The sequence below is a fragment of the Porites lutea genome, chromosome 3 (genome assembly GCF_958299795.1).
Source record: "Porites lutea chromosome 3, jaPorLute2.1, whole genome shotgun sequence".
NCBI classification, from domain to species: Eukaryota; Metazoa; Cnidaria; class Anthozoa; order Scleractinia; family Poritidae; genus Porites; species Porites lutea.
Genome location: NC_133203.1, coordinates 36,013,156 through 36,030,300, shown reverse-complemented (window position 1 = coordinate 36,030,300; position 17,145 = coordinate 36,013,156). Strand labels below are relative to the sequence as shown.

Here is a 17,145-nt window from a genome sequence, read left to right as displayed (position 1 = left end):
TCGTACGTAAAAATGTGCTGTCAATGGTGTCCTTTCTAAAAACTGCACTTCAACTTGTGGGATTCCCCAGGGGACAATACTGGGGCCTTAGCTGTTTCTCTTATACATTAATGAATTGCCTTATTGTTTATCAAATTCGCAACCAAGAATGTATGCGGATGATACTCTCCTAACATATGCTGACGATGACATCTGTTCCCTTGAAGCTTCTTTAAATCAGGACTTGTTAAATATAAACAATTGGCTCATTGCCAGTAAATTGACTCCCAATATGACAAAAACTGAATTTATGTTAATCGGATCAAGACAAAAATTGAATAGCCTATCCGTTCTCCCAGACTTAAAAATCAATGGTACACAATTAAACAGAGTCGATTTTACCAAGTCCCTTGGTGTATTAGGCTCGATTACCAGCCGCTGTTCGGGAAAATGAGCCAGCACTCATCCCCCGAAAGAGCGGCTGGACGCGTGCGATTTCCTTTGTTAGTTTAAGCCAATCATGTTTCCGCCTGCAGATTTTCGTCTGGCAAAGATTGTCGCAGAGATTATCACATCAAAACAGAAAGTCCTTCCTGTTCTTCCTTGATCCATCGCATGGCGAAGCGATTCTGACGGCGCGGAGACACTAGGCGAAATCCTAGAGTCCGAAGGAACACAACGTTTTGTTCGATTTTTTGTTGTGAATGATTGTGGTTGGAGAGATTTTGCCTCTTCAAGGATCTTTTCAAGACGCTTTAGGTGTCGATGACTGCGTTCGTTATAGATGTAACCGTCGACGTTTATATTTGACAGAGGAACATTTAGTACGCTGGAAATTCTGTCTGGTAAATCAGACACTTTTCCATTTAATTTGGTCCGCCTCCTAGAATCAGTTAGTTCGGACCCACAGAAGACGAAATCCAACATTCGAAGATCAAAGAAAATTAACTACATGTCCCCCTGTACAGAAATGTACTGAAGAATCTTTTTCACAATGTATGGAAATGTACCGAAAAAGCTATTTCGAAAGTCATTTGGGAGGGTAAGGGAGCGCTTGATGCAATTTTGAGCCAAATAAATAAGAAAATTGGAGACCGGTTTCACTTCCAGTGACGCTAAAATTGTCAACTTTCCAATTACGTCATAGACAAGGTCAACGGGTCACGCGTCCAGCCGTCTCTCTTCGGGGAGGATCCAGGACCGGACCCGGGAGACGGCGGAAATCGAGCCTATTGGTGTATTAGTTCATGAAAATCTAACATAGAGTAATCATATCAACGCTATATCTAAAAAACTCTCTTCTGGTATTGGATCTATTAAGCGAATAAGTCATTGTGTTCCTCCTGCAACTCCACATAATGTCTATCATGGGTTAGTTCAATCGCACTTAGACTATTGTAGTGTTGTTTGGGGTAACTGTGCCAAAACATTATCTGACAAGTTACAGAGACTTTAAAATCGTGCTGTCCGCGTCCTTGCCCATTCTAGTTATGATGCTGACGCCAACCAACTATTTAAAGAATTAGCCTGAGACAATTTAGAAACTCGACGTCAAAAACTAAAGGCTGAGATGGTCTATAAGTCCTTAATGGCCCGCACCGAATTATTTGTCCTCGAAATTCATTCAGCGGAGTTATGAGATTACTTCTTACAATTTGCGCCATTCTGATAATAAGCTTGCAATACCATTGCCACGTACTAACCATTACAAACTAGCTTTGCCTATAGTGGTGCAGTCCTCAGGAACAGTCTACCCTCAGCTGCTAGACAAGCAACATCTCTGACTAATTTCCGACGATTCTTAATTAATTCCGACACGGCATTCGTGTAAAACAGGCTTTACTTTACTTTACTTTTCTTTAATAGTTAGCAATATTTTAAATTATAGAAGATTAATCTGTATACATAGTTTCGTATTTAGTTGTAGCTTTATATTAAATTGTTAATGCCTGATGTGTTTACCGTGTTTTTAAGGTGATTCCCTGGTTTTGCATTGCGCATCTCTTACTGCGCATAACAAGATGGCGTCCGTAAAAAAGAGCATGTGAAGTAACATTATTAAAATGAAGTTGACCGAAGAGAAACGCTATTGCAATTTTTGCTTGCGGTTGTTTCTTGCCGAGGTAAGACTCAATGCGATGGGAATGTGCATAACGTAAGCAGTACGCGTGTTGCTGAGTTCGACTTCCTCACAGAGAACCTCGATAGTGGATGTTTAATTTGTGCTTATTCACTTTGATTTTCATTTAAACGCTTTCTTTATCACATTGTGTCCTAAATGTAATATCTCGATGTAAATTCTGTAAAAACGGATTTTTTAATACTTTCTTCCCCCTTTCACATACATTCTATTTTGAAACTCGCCCCAGTCCTCTCTCAAAAATCAAGGAAAATGCATTTGGTGCGCACTTTCTGCAGCTCTACCGCAAAAACGAGTACGGTGACCCCCATCTTTTATTTCATGATTCTAATAAGGACAGTGGTTCCTTTCGGTGAGAAAAAAATTGGCGCAAATCTATGTTCAGTTTTTTGGCAATTTTACTTAATTGTACGGATTGAGCTATCACGTGTCGAATAGCGTGTGTCCAATTTAATTCTACTTTGGAGCGTAAAGTAAAAACGAGGGCATTAAAAGGCATTTTTATGGTACGTAACTGGATAAACAATACATTAAAGTCAAATTCTGTGCAAAACCACATGCATCATTGAAAAAATCGTTCCTATTTGTCTAGTTTTGGGCTACGCGCGGTTTTTGTCAAAGGGTCCAAAATAGCCGTATTTGTCAGCATTGTGACGTCAAAACGAGCACGGTGACCCCCACTTTTTATTACTTTTTTATCATCTTCTTGACTTGTTACATCAGTGTACCAAGTTTCATCTACAATCTATGTTAGGTTCTTTTACTAGGGAATCACCTTAAATAAAGATGATGATGATGATGATGATGATGATGATGATGATGATGATGATGATGAACTGTCACTTGTGAAGAAAGAATGGTGGGTAGGGAAAAAAATAAGGAGGGGGGGGGATAAGATAGTAATTTTGTCTAATTCCACTTCTACACAAATCCCGTACCACAAAACAAGCAAAAAAAACGACATAAGCAAAAAACACAGTAAACAAGCTATTAAACAGGGGAAGTTGAGAAAAAATTACAAAATGTTTGCTAACCCGGTTTTCATAACTCCAGGTAGATATATATTTTTATTTTTTTTCGCGTGCAACCCTAAACAAGACCTTCACGGCTAAATATGATGGCGTTTTGCCCAAAACACCATAAATGAGACCAAAATCCCAAAGTTACACCCCTAAGCGAGACGACGAGTATCCCCACCACTTTCATATGCGGAATCCCCCCACCCCCAGGGGTAAAATTACAGTGTTTGTATGGGGTAAAAATACGATCCTAAAATTTCTAGAAAATACTGAATAAAGATCAATGAAACTTACTCTGCAGTTAATTGTTGTTGTCCTTATTGCTCCAACGAAGTTTCGTGATAGTTTGTTCAAATTCACGCTATATACAATAATAATATACAAGGTAGGAGACACTCATTAACTTGAGACAAGGTAGGAGACGCCGCTATGCTCCCTTTCAACACACCTTTTTCCACGAAATTCGAATAAACATGCCAGGATCGTAGAAATAGAATAGCAGCAGATATAGAAACCAATGAAGCTTTCCCAGATGGAGAAACGAATCCCACAGACTTTTACAAACTCGAAGGATATAATCCAAAAAGACCGAGAACATGCTCGCCGAAGTAGCCGGGCCAGATCAACGCCAGGCCAAGAAAATGAGGCCTGGGAACTGTACAAAAAAACTCCATCCCGCGGGAGTCCTGGGGTGACCTTTCTGGGGACCAATACATCATTTGCCCAAAGCCACCCTCCCCTACTCGAAAAATACTTGATAGAAGGCAGTTGTTCTTCCTAGCCAATCACAATTCGCCAGAGCAAGCCTCGCACACGCTCCTAAATTTAAATGGCTAAAAAAAATAATAAAATAAAACCAGGATAGTCTGCCGAGTTACAAGGCGCCCAATTTTCTTAGAAATGTCGCTATCATGGAAGAAACGTCCTTTTCCTGTGATTCCACTGGAACAAATGATCGCCACGCGCTTTCCTGATCTCATCAGCTCTTTATATATTTCCTTAACCAAAAACGATTTCCCCGTACCACCCTGGCCTGTTATAAAGACATTATGTCGCTCTCGAACCATATTCAGCACCTGGCGCTGGTCCTCAGAAAGTCTATCAAACATCAATAGGGCAAGGTTATAAGTGCAAAGGAAATAACAACGAAGGAAGATTTACAAAACTTAAAACGAGCAAAAGATATAAGTGAGTTTTGGCTCTTTCCGAGGCATTTGTACAACAGGACCAAATTTAAAGAGAGGTCGGTCACGATGGTCCACATATTTAACTGATGGAACGTTCAGTTGTATTGACAAGAAGTCGGCGTGTTACGGCCGTATTAATCGCTAAATATGTTAATCGCACATGCCTTTCACATTCGTCTCAGTTATCACAATTCATATTCTGTACTAATTTTCTGCAACAGATGTCAATTTATTTTTGGAGTGTCAAAATACTTTTGGAGTACAGACTAATAATCGTAGAAATATAGATTCTACGGTTATTAATCGTTCTTTCCACGCCAAACCAGTGTAATAATCGTAAAATACTACATTTTCAGTTATTAACCGTGAAAGACGTAACTTTACGGTTATTATACGTGGAACTGTACGATTATTAGTCGTATGATGCGTATTTCCAGACTATTAATCGTAAAAACGCAAAAGTTAAATTAAGCCGGATCATTCTTGCTCCGTCCGCCATTACGGTCGAAAATATCGACAGACGAGTCTTCTAATCACTCTCTCATTCTTCTAACGTTTATTTACCTGGAGTCTTTAGTGGTCAAGCTTTCCTTTCGCCAAAAGTAATATATAACCAAAATTGCTAATGAAAAACCACCATTCTGAACAATTTTCCAAGTCTACCGTGATCGATGCGAGGCTTCAAAATGCGATGGGATGTTCTCGCAAGTCATAGCTCTTAGTTTAGCAGAAGTGGGCCAAAAGAGAAAAAACTATCACTGTCTCACAGAAAAAAAGCCAGTTTTATGGTTATTAAATTATTAGGGTTTAAAATGATGAAGTAATATCAAAATATTAGGTTTTTTGGTTTTACACTGCTCGATATTCTCAACTCAGCAGTATGACCTTTTTATCAAGTTCAGTCGACTCTTTCAAGTGAAGATGATTTTATTTTTAAATAAAAGTTAAATATTCCATAGTTGTACAAAAAACCTAAAAACTCCTGAAAACTGTCAATCATTTTAGAGATGGAATATGAACCTGTTTTAAGCCTCGGTTTTCAGTGTTTGCTGGCGTGGCCGAGGGCGTTAATACAGTATTTTTTCTCTGTGTTTTGCGTCCTTGAAAGGCGCAAGTTCAAATCTCGTCGGAGACAAGTTTTCTCTTCTTCTTCTTCTTCTTCTTTTCTTTTCTTTTTTTTTTTTTTGCTGGTTTCCTTTTTTAAAACCCTTTTTTCATTTTCAACAAATTTTGTTTTAATTAGATGACTTAATTTTCAAGTTGTTAAAAACCGTTCAGCATTCAAACATCGGACTCAATTTCTTTTCTTTACTGATAGACATATAAGATGTTCATCTAAACATATTTAATCATGAAAACTATTTTGTAAATCTATTTCTAGGTGAACTCGATTGGAATTATAATTTAATAACTAAGTATTGCAGCTTGAAAAAAGTACAAAGTACAATAGACCTTGTCTCGGTTTTCGACGCCATCTTGACGAATAGGCAAACGTGTGAGAAATTACAGTGTTTATATGAGAATCTAATGTCGAATAATTTCCGTAAAAAGGCTGTTCTGAAAAAAATATCAATTGTAAAGTAAAGCTACAAAACAAAGGATTGTCCTAAAAAAGTTTGGGGGCGTACCTGAGCTTAGATTTCTCCAGAGGCTTGCTTTAGATTTTCCATATAATTGTCTGTAATTTTCCCGGGACTTTCTTACAGACAAATGTATAGAAAATTTAAAAAAGTGGTTCAAGGTCTTCTAGTGCGTGTAACGCCCTCAATTTTTTTCAGTAGAATTCTTAGGAGAGAAGTTTTAGTTTACAAATCATATTTTTGTCAGAACAGCCGTTCTACGGAAATTATTCGACTTTAGATTCTCATACAAACACTGTAATTTTTCACGCGTTTGCCTACTCGTCAAGATGGCGTCGAAAACCGTGACAAGGTCTATTATAAACCAACAACTTGGCAATACGGCAGCGATCCAGATACAAAACTCGGCACTGGATCGTGCAAGACCTCTAGTTTACAAATTATGGCACTAGGAAGCAAAATGCAACGGGTACTATTGTAATCCATTGAGATTAAGGTGTTGATCAAATCCAATACCTGTCTTCCGATTCAATCGTTACATCAAAATCGCTGCGATCGCCGCTCGATTGCTGACAAGTTCTCTCTTTTTAATCCGGCTAGCGATGAAAAGCGAAGCGATCACATAGAAAAAGCGGCAAATAAGTCCAACAAGGCCAGCAAAAATATCCAAATATATAACAGAATAACTCGTACTCGCAGACATAAATAACGTCTCTTCCTTGCCATGATTTCAAGACAAACCCTTAACGCAACGGCCTAGAATAGTAAATGTGCACGTATATCAACACGTGTTTATCACATCATTGAAAGCAATTAAGTGTTTTAATGAAAGAAACTGACATGATTACGTCTCCAGGTCTTCTCGGTAACAGTGCCTTAACCTGCAGCGGGCTGCGTTTGTGACGTCGTTTCCTCGTTAAACACAAAATTCTTCAAAATTTGGTCATCAGTAACTGGTTATGGTGAATTATGCGTGTGCTTTTAGCCAATCAGAATTTGGGAAATATTTTGAATGAACAATAATGTAATTTAACTGAAGCAATAAGCGATATTGTCTTTGAATATTTTCTAGTGTCAACCAGCTCCAACCCAAATCTATCTCCAACAGAAGTTCTTAGGATGGACGCCACTGTTGCCCTTTCTGTTGTCGTAGCAATCCTGTTCCTCTGTATCGTCCTTGGGTTCGCCTTCTTTTGCTTTAAACACCATCAGCGGAAGCAGAATGTGGAGTATCGTAATCAGTTTTTTCCAGTATACACGGGAAAACACCAGGTAAAATACCATGTAAAACGAGCTTAAAATGAAGCCACTACATAACAATCAGTGCCTGCTTGGATTCTGCAACTTATTTTGGCTAAAAATGATGTTTGTTGGATGCTTAAATTTCACACCCCTCCCACTCCAAGATCATACTCAACACCTACAATGACAACTTTAAACGCGGAAAAACGGAGAAGGGGGATTTCCTTTACTTGTGAAAATTTTGTCTCAGAGGAGCAATCAAATTAGAGAAGAGGTTTTATAAGCAAACGTCTCTCAACCTTTCTTCAAACATGATGGCGAAAATAAAATGAATTTACGATCTTTCAAACTTCATCTCGATTATCGTCATTTCCTTTGATATGTGAAACGTAGGTGACTTTACCTGGAGTAGTTGAATTTCTATGGACAGCCAAGTTAAAAAAGGTAATAAAAAATTTATTGTCAGTGCCGGTTAACGTCCTTCGCAAAACGCGCATTGGGACTAATTTTTCACGTCGTAGTCGTGCAATTAAGTTTGATAGCCCGTGCAAAGTTGTCGTTTTTGGTTGTTAATCCGACCCGCTACTGGTTTACCTTCTCGTTACCGTCGTCGACTCTCTTTTGCTTAAAATCCTTAGTAACCTTTCGAAAGTGGAGGGTTGCTTTACTTATGGCCACTTTACGTACAGTCGTGTAAACTCTCATGGTGTTGGACACTTTTGAGAAATGAATGATTATACATTTATCTAAATTCAGGTAATACTCATGAACCAAACAGTTTCCAGTTGGAGGGAATCAACTTACCATTGCTTAGACTAAGTAGGTCCCTACTGTATACGTTAATTAATAAAATATTTCTTGATTGTTTTAGATTGACCCTAATCGTACACTGCTTGAACAATGTAATGATCTGCCTTATGACCCTGATTTCGAGTTTCCTGAGGACAAGCTCATTCTTGGGGAGTTGCTAGGATCAGGGGCCTTCGGAAAAGTCATTAAAGCAGAGGCTATAGGAATAAACAACTTTAGTCCCAGAGACAAAAGTCAAAAGAAAAGTCAGCGGTGGCCTAAAATGTTTCGTCAACACAGGGCCGGCCATGCGTACCACGATCCCAGAGGCAGTGCGTACACGAAGACCATCGTAGCTGTAAAGACTGTTAAAGGTAATGTTTCAAGTCAAGAGATCTCTGTTTCAACTTGTGTAACATTTACCATGGGGCAAGGATGGCTGGTACTTGTTCGGGGTTGGTGGAGGGGGACTAAAAAGGAATTTGGTTTATAGTTACTCTAGCAGCTGATAATATGCAGGGAAGGGGACGAGTTACCAGGTTACCTGCGCGGTAATGATGTGGGAGACGGGGTAGGGTTGATTTGGGAATCTGCGCCTACCAGTGGAAAAAACTCCAGTCATGCCCCTGGATTCAGCATGGGTGAGGTGGGCAATTCGCATAGGGCCTCTCTCATGCATGAGTACCGTTCGTGCTCATTCCTATTGCTGAGATTTGTGCCCAGTTAAAGTGAACGTTGCTTGTTACATGGTCACATGGACTCCACTAGACCCTGTGGAAACTGCACTTTTTTTAACTGACCAAGTACGATATTTTGGCACTTCAGGGGAAGCTACTAAAGAGGAAATAAGAGACCTGGCATCAGAGCTGAAAATTCTAATTTGCGTTGGAGAACACAAAAACATTGTAAACCTCCTTGGTGCTTGTATCAAGCGAGATCGTATCCTTGTCATTCTGGAATATGCACCACATGGGAGTTTACAAAAGTTCTTACGAGGCAAGCGAGATGTTTATGAAGCAACCTGGTCTACGACTGCGAGTGACCCAGAGATAGGATTGAATATATCAAATCTTGTAAACTACTCTTACCAAATATCCCGTGGAATGGAATACCTGGCGTCTAAAAAGGTAATGTAGTAATGTTGCCTCGTTGGATTCCCACATACAAAGGATACAAGGATTCCCACATTTCTGAAGGAAATTCAGTTCTAAAAAGAGCTGTAGTGGCCCTTGGTTGTAATAGACCTTTTTGGCTTATGTTTTATTTTCCCATTTCACACCACGTGATGTTCTCAAGGCGTTTTGTCTTTTCATAAAATATACATACATATGCTCATGGATGCACGAGCAAAGGACAACTTTTGAAAGGAACGGTTCTCTGAGGTACCATCAAGTGGTCTGAAAAGGGAAGACAAAACATACAAGCTAAAAAGGTCTATTCTCCAGCACTTGCTTGTTTTCTCCGTTTGGCTTCAAGGAGTTTTGTCATGATTTAAATCGTTCATTCGACTCTAAATCTGCGCCTATTTGTTTGTTTTTCGCGTTTAAAAGAGTATGACTATTTGAACCGGGGCGCTTGAAAGATTATTATCCAATCAAATCGTTTGAGCTTACCGTTTTTTTTTTTTGAAAACAAGACCAAATGTAAACAGACCAAAAAAATTCAATGTGCTACTATGAAACTGTTGATAACTTAAAAACCGTTTGAACTTACCTGACCTCTCAGGAATTGGCCCTCAAATTTAATGATAATCTTCCGTTTTCAAAACCGCCATGATTATTATGATTTGTGTTTGGATAATCTATTTCCAAAAGCCCAGCTTCGAGTATTCGCATTGTAAGAGTTTATTGTGAGTGATAAATGGTAAAAGGTAAAGTAACTCAGAGAGCAAAGACCTCAGTAGCCAAAAGCTCGCGCAAAGGATTACAAAAAAGCAGCATGTAGGAGAAAACGTTACGGGAACTCAGAAGCGTGCGCAACAGCTGTGACATTAAATCAGCCATGAACCGGAGGCGAAAGAAGCGAAGACGAAAGAGTCTGTAGCGTTGGTTTCTCACTGACAATTCAGCGTTCGAGAGTACGTGAAGAGCATTGTTTAACAATGTTTAGTCTTTATTTACTTTTACTTTCTGCAGCGTGTGCACTTCTCTGTTGGTATAAAAATTGTTTTTCCTGTTTTTACTGTGATTATTATCATCATCATTATTATTATTATTACTTTTTGAAATAGCAAAAATCTTTATTAACATATGACCAATTTACATTCCACAATCATAGACTAAAATTTTGATGAAATAAAAATATTAAAACTAACATCATAAAACACTAATTTACAAGCTTACCCCATTATCGACTTTCTAAAATTAGCGGACTTATTATTATTGTTAATATCTCCTTCTTGTTTCTGATTTCTTGATTTTGCATTTCTTCTTCCAAAACATATGTGTTTTATATAGTGTGTTCACCGAGACTTGGCAGCCAGAAACGTTCTTGTTGGAGAAGACTACGTCATGAAGATCGCTGACTTTGGTCTCGCTCGAAATATTTACAAGAGTGACTTATATGTGAAGACGAACAGTGGTGTTTTGCCAATGAAGTGGATGGCGATAGAATCATTGTTTTTGAGGGAGTACTCAGAGAAAAGTGATGTGTAAGTACAAATGACATTTAAAAAAATGAATGAAGGGAGAATATGAAAATATGCGGGGATCGTACTCGAGGATGACAACTATATAATTAGTGCGTAACTAGGCGTTAAAACTAAAAAGAAGCTGGCCTTTTGATTACTGCAATTAAGTTAAACTTGCCATAACATAGTTTAGTAGGCGCTCTCCGATTGGCTGAGAAGTATGTTTGCATGCGAGTAACACAGTTAAACGCAACCACGCAACCATGGTTTGAAAAACTCGACAAGTTTACTTTATTAACCCATAACTTAGAGGCATGGAACTTGAAAAATCTTTAAAAACATGCTATAACAAAGTTTTTACGCTCAAGACGACATTTTAAGGGAGATCAATCCGTCCTTTTAAAGTATCACTTTCACTGTGCTCTGTTCTCTACGTTGTAAATCACGCACGACTGGCAGCGGCTAGAACACGAAAGAAGTGTAGATGGGAACACGAGATGTAGTCGAGTGTTCCTCTCTACTTCTTGAGTAGAACAGAATAGAGCTCAGTCAACACTTCTTTATTTGTTTTATGAATACCGTAAGAGAGGGGGGGGGGCTTATTAACTTTCCTCCTCTGAAAAAGGGGGGGGGGCTTATTTGAGAGGGCGGCTTAATAGAGGATTTACGGTGTAAAGAATCCGTTAAATTCCCCACACATTTCTTTTTAATTTTCAAAACAATCTTTATTTATTTATTTTTTTATAGCAAAAGAGTGTCGTCAGCATGTTTTATACTCGCGTAAAGCACGCTTTTGCAACAAATCAGAGTGCACGTTATATCTGAACTTTATTATAAATGCAAAACAAAAACGTACTGATTACACGTACAAAACTTCGTGTAGATACAACACTTCGCGACTAGTAAGAACTGCTCTTTTCATCAGCGCCATAAGCAAAGAGCTAGGTAGCAACTTTTTCTCGGGAAAGTTGCCGCTATAAGAGAACCTTAGCAGAAAACTGTTTTTCTGTGGTTTGCAATTTGTATGAATTCTCTTAAATTCTCCCAACACCCGAATCTCGTGTTTATATCAGGGCATGTAAACACAGCAGATAACGTTTTCCGTTTTTTTATAAATAGTACTCGAAAGAAAAACAATACTTCTGATAACGATTCTTGAATGTAGCGCTTCATATACAAGCCATGTTAGTTTTGATTCCAATAATTCCCTTGTAGTGGAGTTAATAGCAGCTTACCATCTGTTTCCTCGAGTCCATAGTTTAGCTTAAACAGCTTACAAAGCTTTATTGACACCCTTTTGGTTTGGAATGACCCAGGCTGTGATGACCCTTCGAGTGTGTATGTTTTGAACCTTGACATTTAATAATGCAGATGGTCGTTTGGTATTTGCTTTTGGGAGATCTTTACACTGGGCGGTACACCGTATCCCACTATACCCGTAGAAGAGCTCCTAGGCTTTCTCAATGATGAAAACCGTATGGAAAATCCCCGAGACTGCCCTTCGGAGATCTACAAAATTATGCAAGATTGCTGGCAAAAAGGACCCGACAAGCGACCTAAATTTGATCAAATCAGCCAGTCGATTGGTACAATACTTGAGCAACGCGCTTCCCAGGTGAGGCCTATTTTCAACAGCTTTTGAGGCAAAGGAGGAACTAAGAGAACTTATCCTCTCTCTTGTCAGAACTTATTGTACACTAGGTCCTTCAAAGGAAAAAATGAAGTTTATCAAAAGGGGCTACTCTCTTGAGTGTATATATCCTTTGTTCTGATGGGGCAAGCGGAAATTAAGCTTTGCGGGAAGAATATGAAGAGATGACTTATACTGTGTGCTCTTTAAAAAATTACCATATTTGCAATGACAGTGGCGGATTCAAATCTCTAACTAAGTGGGGGACCCGCTCATTTAGTCCCGTAGACTGCAGTTTGGCCTATAAAGAAGGTGGAGCCCTGGGCCCCGGGGCCCCTTGGCCCCTCCCGTAGATCGGCCATGGAATGATATAACACGATCTGCATGCAGTATTTTATTAGACTGGCGCAATGCAGATGCTAAAGCTATGCAGATTATAAAAATTACGATGCTATAAGATCAGAGAATTTCGACTGCCAATTGAAAGAAAGATTATGAGGGATGCGCATCTTTTGCTGGTCAGGAGCCCATAAACCGGAGTGAGCAACTTCCATGCGCTTGTGTCACGACGTTTTCACGGACCAGTTTATTTTTAGAACGGTTTTGGCGCGAATTTTGAATATCTTTTAAATTTCACAAACTAGTCAGCAAAACCTACAGACCTAACAATGGTATTTTCTGCCTTTTAATAACGTTAAGGTTTCCGTTTTGAAATCTTCTACTTCAAATGCGCTCATAGATATGGTGGAGAGTTTATTTTCGCGAGAAGAAGTGCCCCTTAAAATGTGTCTAAAAATAAAGTGATCCGTGAAAACGCCGTGACATAGGCCTAGTATGGGAGTTGCTCACTCCGGGTTATGGGCTCCTGGCTGGTACGTTTATTCTAAACTTCGATATTAGGCTTATTTTTCACAACAGAGTGTCGCGACCGAGTACCTTCACTTAACAGAAAACAACAACCGTGGCATAAAAGATTACTACCTTGATCCACATGATTCAGACCCCACCGTTCCTGTGACGAGAGCAAATGTTTATGACAGGTTAGTACTCTCGATTAAGCATTTGGCTTTTATTCTTGAAAAGTTCAGCCACAAGCGAGTTGGGTTGTCCATACCAGGTATTCCGTACCCATAAAGGAGCCAACAAGTCCCAGGCTAAAGAACTTCCCAATATTAGTTCGACAATAAATACGTTATGTTATGTTATTTCAATAACTGATAGGTAGGGCCAGTTCTGCTTATATACTAGCTTGACCACTGAGGGAGCGGTTATTCGGGGAAGAAATAGGTTCTTCAAAGGAGTACTGAGGAGACAGTATATCGTTAATGAGACACGTGCATAGTCATGGCAAAGAACGAAAGGGACTCAGTTACATTGTTACGTAAGAAATAACATTGCTTAATTGGTGGATACAGATAATGGTCTTGTGCACGGTAAATTTAAAATTGAGCCGAACGAGTGGGTAATAAGAAACTGTTCCCTTATGTATATGCCGGCGTTTAATCAAAGGTAAACAAGCGTTCAGAGAATGAGAGAAGAGAGGAGGTTCCCTTATAACATCACTTAATATATTTAAGACAGTGTGCTGGAGGTGATTGTTATTCAAGGAGACTCTTATTTTTCAGTTTGGCAGGCGAATATTTAGGGGAAGACGCTTAATCAACGTGAGCGCCTTTTATTTTTGACATTTAAGGCGTAATAGCGTATAAATCTCAGAGTGAGAAAATCTAACTCCGTTCGCTGCGTACAAATCATGTTTCGAGTCCATTGCGGTTGGCATCAAGATTTGAAATAATGATAATAAAATAGAGCATTGCGATCTTGCCTCACAGAATTATCGGCTTGTCGTAAAATGTGTTAGTGTGATTCACGTTGCCTTCTATAATCGTGCGCATGATCTAAAATGTATGGTCAATTTTATAGGAATCTACTATGGTTGACAGCGTTGTTTTCTTCTTATAGGCGATCAAGTGAAAATATTGCAAACAATCCCTTGCCTCCATTACCAGATGACATGGAAGATCAATTCGATCCTGAATCAGAGGAGAGACGACAGATGCTGAAACCAGAGGTTTACGGTGGTTCGTCGTGGAGTGAGGGAAACATAGAACTAGAAGAATTCCATGGTAATGAGCAGTCTGTGGCTTTGAAACTGACGCCTATTGCTCACTCTACAGAAAAGGCCGCAAATTCAAAGAAGAAAACTACAATCTTCTGAGACTTGCGCTGAAGTTAATCTTTTTACTTCCAGATTCAATAATAGAGACATTTTAAAAATAGTCCCTAGTTTATCTCTGTTGTAAAATGCTGTGATGTGATCGATCGGCTGTTCAAATGAAACCTTATCTGTAGCACGTTTACATGACTGTAATTATTTATGTTCTACTGATTTAGTTCGAAATCTTACATCAGTGACTAGTCCGTCGACGAAATCCAATAGTTTGACCATTTAAATTAAAACCTCTTCAGTAGCGTGTTCACATGAAGCTAGCTATTTTGTATGTAGTACTAACTATTGGTCTCTGGACAAAATTAGATGATGTGACTATCAAAATCGAACCTTTCTAGTAGTACGTTCACATGTATTGTTTATGTTTCGCGCGGTTTTAAATTTGGAAAAAATCTTTTGACGAAAACCTACATGTGTGACTATCCAAATTAAACCTCTTCATCAGTATTACGTCATATGCATGAAGCTATTTATGGTGTAATTTTTAAATGAAACCTCTTCAGCAATAACTCGTTCAGGAAAAATAGCCATATGAATGACAACTTAAATTAATTTGTGTTTGAAAGAAATACAGTCTACACGGAGGAAGAATCCTTCAAAAACGATTACTAATCGTACTTTGCACATCTTTCTTATCTATAGCTTCCAGACAGGCTGAAATTGGTAAATGTGGTCAGGGACGATTATTAATCGTACTCAGTGGCACATCTCTATACTTTCGTATCAATAGCCTGCAGTCAGGTTAAAACTGGTAAATGTGATCAGAATTAATCGTACTTGGCACATCTCAACACAGTACTTTCTTTCCTTAGCCTTCAGGGGGCGTAAGACTAGGTAGAGATTCTCAAAAACGATTACTAATCATACTTGCCACATCTCTATACTTTCTTATTTATAGCCTGCAGACAGGTTGCAACTGGTAAATGTGGCCAGGGATGATTATTAATCGTATTTGGCACATCTCAATACTTTGTTATCCCTTGCCCGTAGACATGTTGAAATTGGTACGTATAGCCAGGAACCCTAATTAATCGTACCTGGCACATCTCAATACTTTCAAATCCCTAGCCTGTCGGCCTGTTGAAATTGGTATTCAAAGCGACCGCTCGGTTAACCATTTACACCCTCAGTGCGAAGACTGTCACAAAACATTAGATAGATAGATAGATAGATAGATAGATAGATAGATAGATAGATAGATAGATAGATAGATAGATAGATAGAAAGATAGTTTATTAATAACCGATTTGCAACTAAAAGTTGAATTATACGATTATTTACAAAAAATGGAATATTGATAATTACATTAAAAAGACTACAAGTGATTTAAAACAGCAAAAAGGACACTATATATATGTTTTAAAAATATATATATAGAAGAGGTTTAAAAAAACTACTAAAACCGTTCAAGCCTTAGGCGGCGTTAAAGGTAATAAAACTACTACGAAACCTGTTCGTCTTAAAAGCTGGCTTAAACTTCAGTATATTTCTTAGGTTAAAGGTACATGTGTTGCGAGCAGGAAGAAGTTCATGGAGTTTGTTCTGTTCGTTCTGTAAAACATTCTTAAATAGTTTATCAAATAGTTCTTGGCGGCGGTCTGAAAGTTTAGTTAGGCCTGATTTAACCAAGGCCTCATTATATGAGCAATTAGGAAAAATGATGCGCATAGCCCGCTTTTGTACTCCTTCAAGTTCGTTGGAGAGGTACACGGGGTTGGAGTAGTATCATCGACATACTTCCAGAGATCAGTGCCAGGAACATCCAGCTCGTTGATCATGATGATAAACAGCCACGGCCCTAGTTTTGTACCTTGAGGAACCCCCACTGGGACCGCGCCCCGTTCTGAAAAGCAGTCGTGGCCGAGTTTAACACGCTGTTTGCGCGAGGTGAGAAAGTCGGTAATCCATGAGATGACAGCATCAGGGATGTTATATTAATAACACCTTCAGCATAATTGCTATACCATAACAGTGGTAGGTCGCGCGCGTCTGGTCGGTTTTAAAGAACTTGATCGTGACCGTTGTTTTCATTCAGTGGCTGTGCGCGTTGATATGCTAACGTTTAAACCAGACTGGAACCTAAAATTTTTGTTATAAAAGCAAAGAGGCCGCTGAGTAGAAACTAAACTGTCCCAAAGTATTCCGTTTCATTCGTGTACGTTTATTTTAATGGGGTCTGTATGATTGTATGATGAATTTACTACACGTAGGTAGACAAGATCGAGATTTAAAACATTTCGTTTTGCTTTGGTGGAGTAAATTTATTTTTAAAAAGTCTAACCGGTAAACCACTTCCTTCGCGTACTTGTAAAAATGAGCACTTAATACGTCGTGCTAAGGTGCTAAAATTTTCTTGTCGTGTATTAGATTTCAATATACATATTGTTAATCTACATTTCGCCCCAGAATAAATTAGTTTGCGCGCAAAGGGCTTCTAAAAAAATCATAAGGTTTGTCCCACTTCTAGTCCACCTTCTGGAGATACGCCGGCTTGGTAGCTGGAATATTATCGAGGCGAAGATCTGGCATTTTTTTCCTCCTCGTCGTTTTTTTCCCATGACATTTGTTTATATTTGTAGTGAGAATGCACTGCATATCAGTGGATTTTAATTCATGCGGTTTCAGTTCATGCGGCTTGCTACTTATGAACTGAGAAGACTGCCGGATTCGCTTTGTTCGCCTTTAATTCGTTTCGAATTCGTTGTAGAATGCAAGGTAAA

General features: G+C 38.9%; 3 protein-coding genes across 3 annotated transcripts in view; 2 read left to right on the top strand and 1 right to left on the bottom strand.

The window, feature by feature from the left end:
- The window catches only part of LOC140929676 (fibroblast growth factor receptor 1-like), a 24,537-nt gene extending 13,583 nt beyond the window's left edge, over positions 1-10,954 (top strand). Inside the window, exons 2-5 of the mRNA XM_073379405.1 lie at positions 6,978-7,177; positions 8,019-8,310; positions 8,762-9,063; positions 10,393-10,954. Coding sequence (XP_073235506.1) covers positions 7,025-7,177; positions 8,019-8,310; positions 8,762-9,063; positions 10,393-10,590 — 945 coding nt within the window. The 5' untranslated portion in view covers positions 6,978-7,024 and the 3' untranslated portion in view covers positions 10,591-10,954. The remainder of the gene's footprint in view (positions 1-6,977; positions 7,178-8,018; positions 8,311-8,761; positions 9,064-10,392) is intronic.
- The window catches only part of LOC140932219 (muscle M-line assembly protein unc-89-like), a 325,339-nt gene that overhangs the window by 279,444 nt on the left and 28,750 nt on the right, over positions 1-17,145 (bottom strand). The gene's annotated exons all lie outside the window — the stretch shown is intronic.
- Positions 11,957-14,413, top strand: LOC140929970 (fibroblast growth factor receptor 1-like). Its single transcript, XM_073379647.1, has 3 exons — positions 11,957-12,180; positions 13,114-13,235; positions 14,158-14,413. Exons 1-3 carry the CDS (start codon positions 12,043-12,045, stop codon positions 14,411-14,413), a joined length of 516 nt encoding a protein of 171 aa, XP_073235748.1. The 5' UTR covers positions 11,957-12,042.

Bases quoted from the DNA above. Each gene is read 5' to 3' on its own strand.
- LOC140929970 (XM_073379647.1), top strand. From the start codon at position 12,043: ATGGAAAATCCCCGAGACTGCCCTTCGGAGATCTACAAAATTATGCAA. The intron at 12,181-13,113 runs GTGAGGCCTATT...TTTTCACAACAG, and splicing joins TTGAGCAACGCGCTTCCCAG to AGTGTCGCGACCGAGTACCT. The intron at 13,236-14,157 runs GTTAGTACTCTC...TTCTTCTTATAG, and splicing joins AGAGCAAATGTTTATGACAG to GCGATCAAGTGAAAATATTG.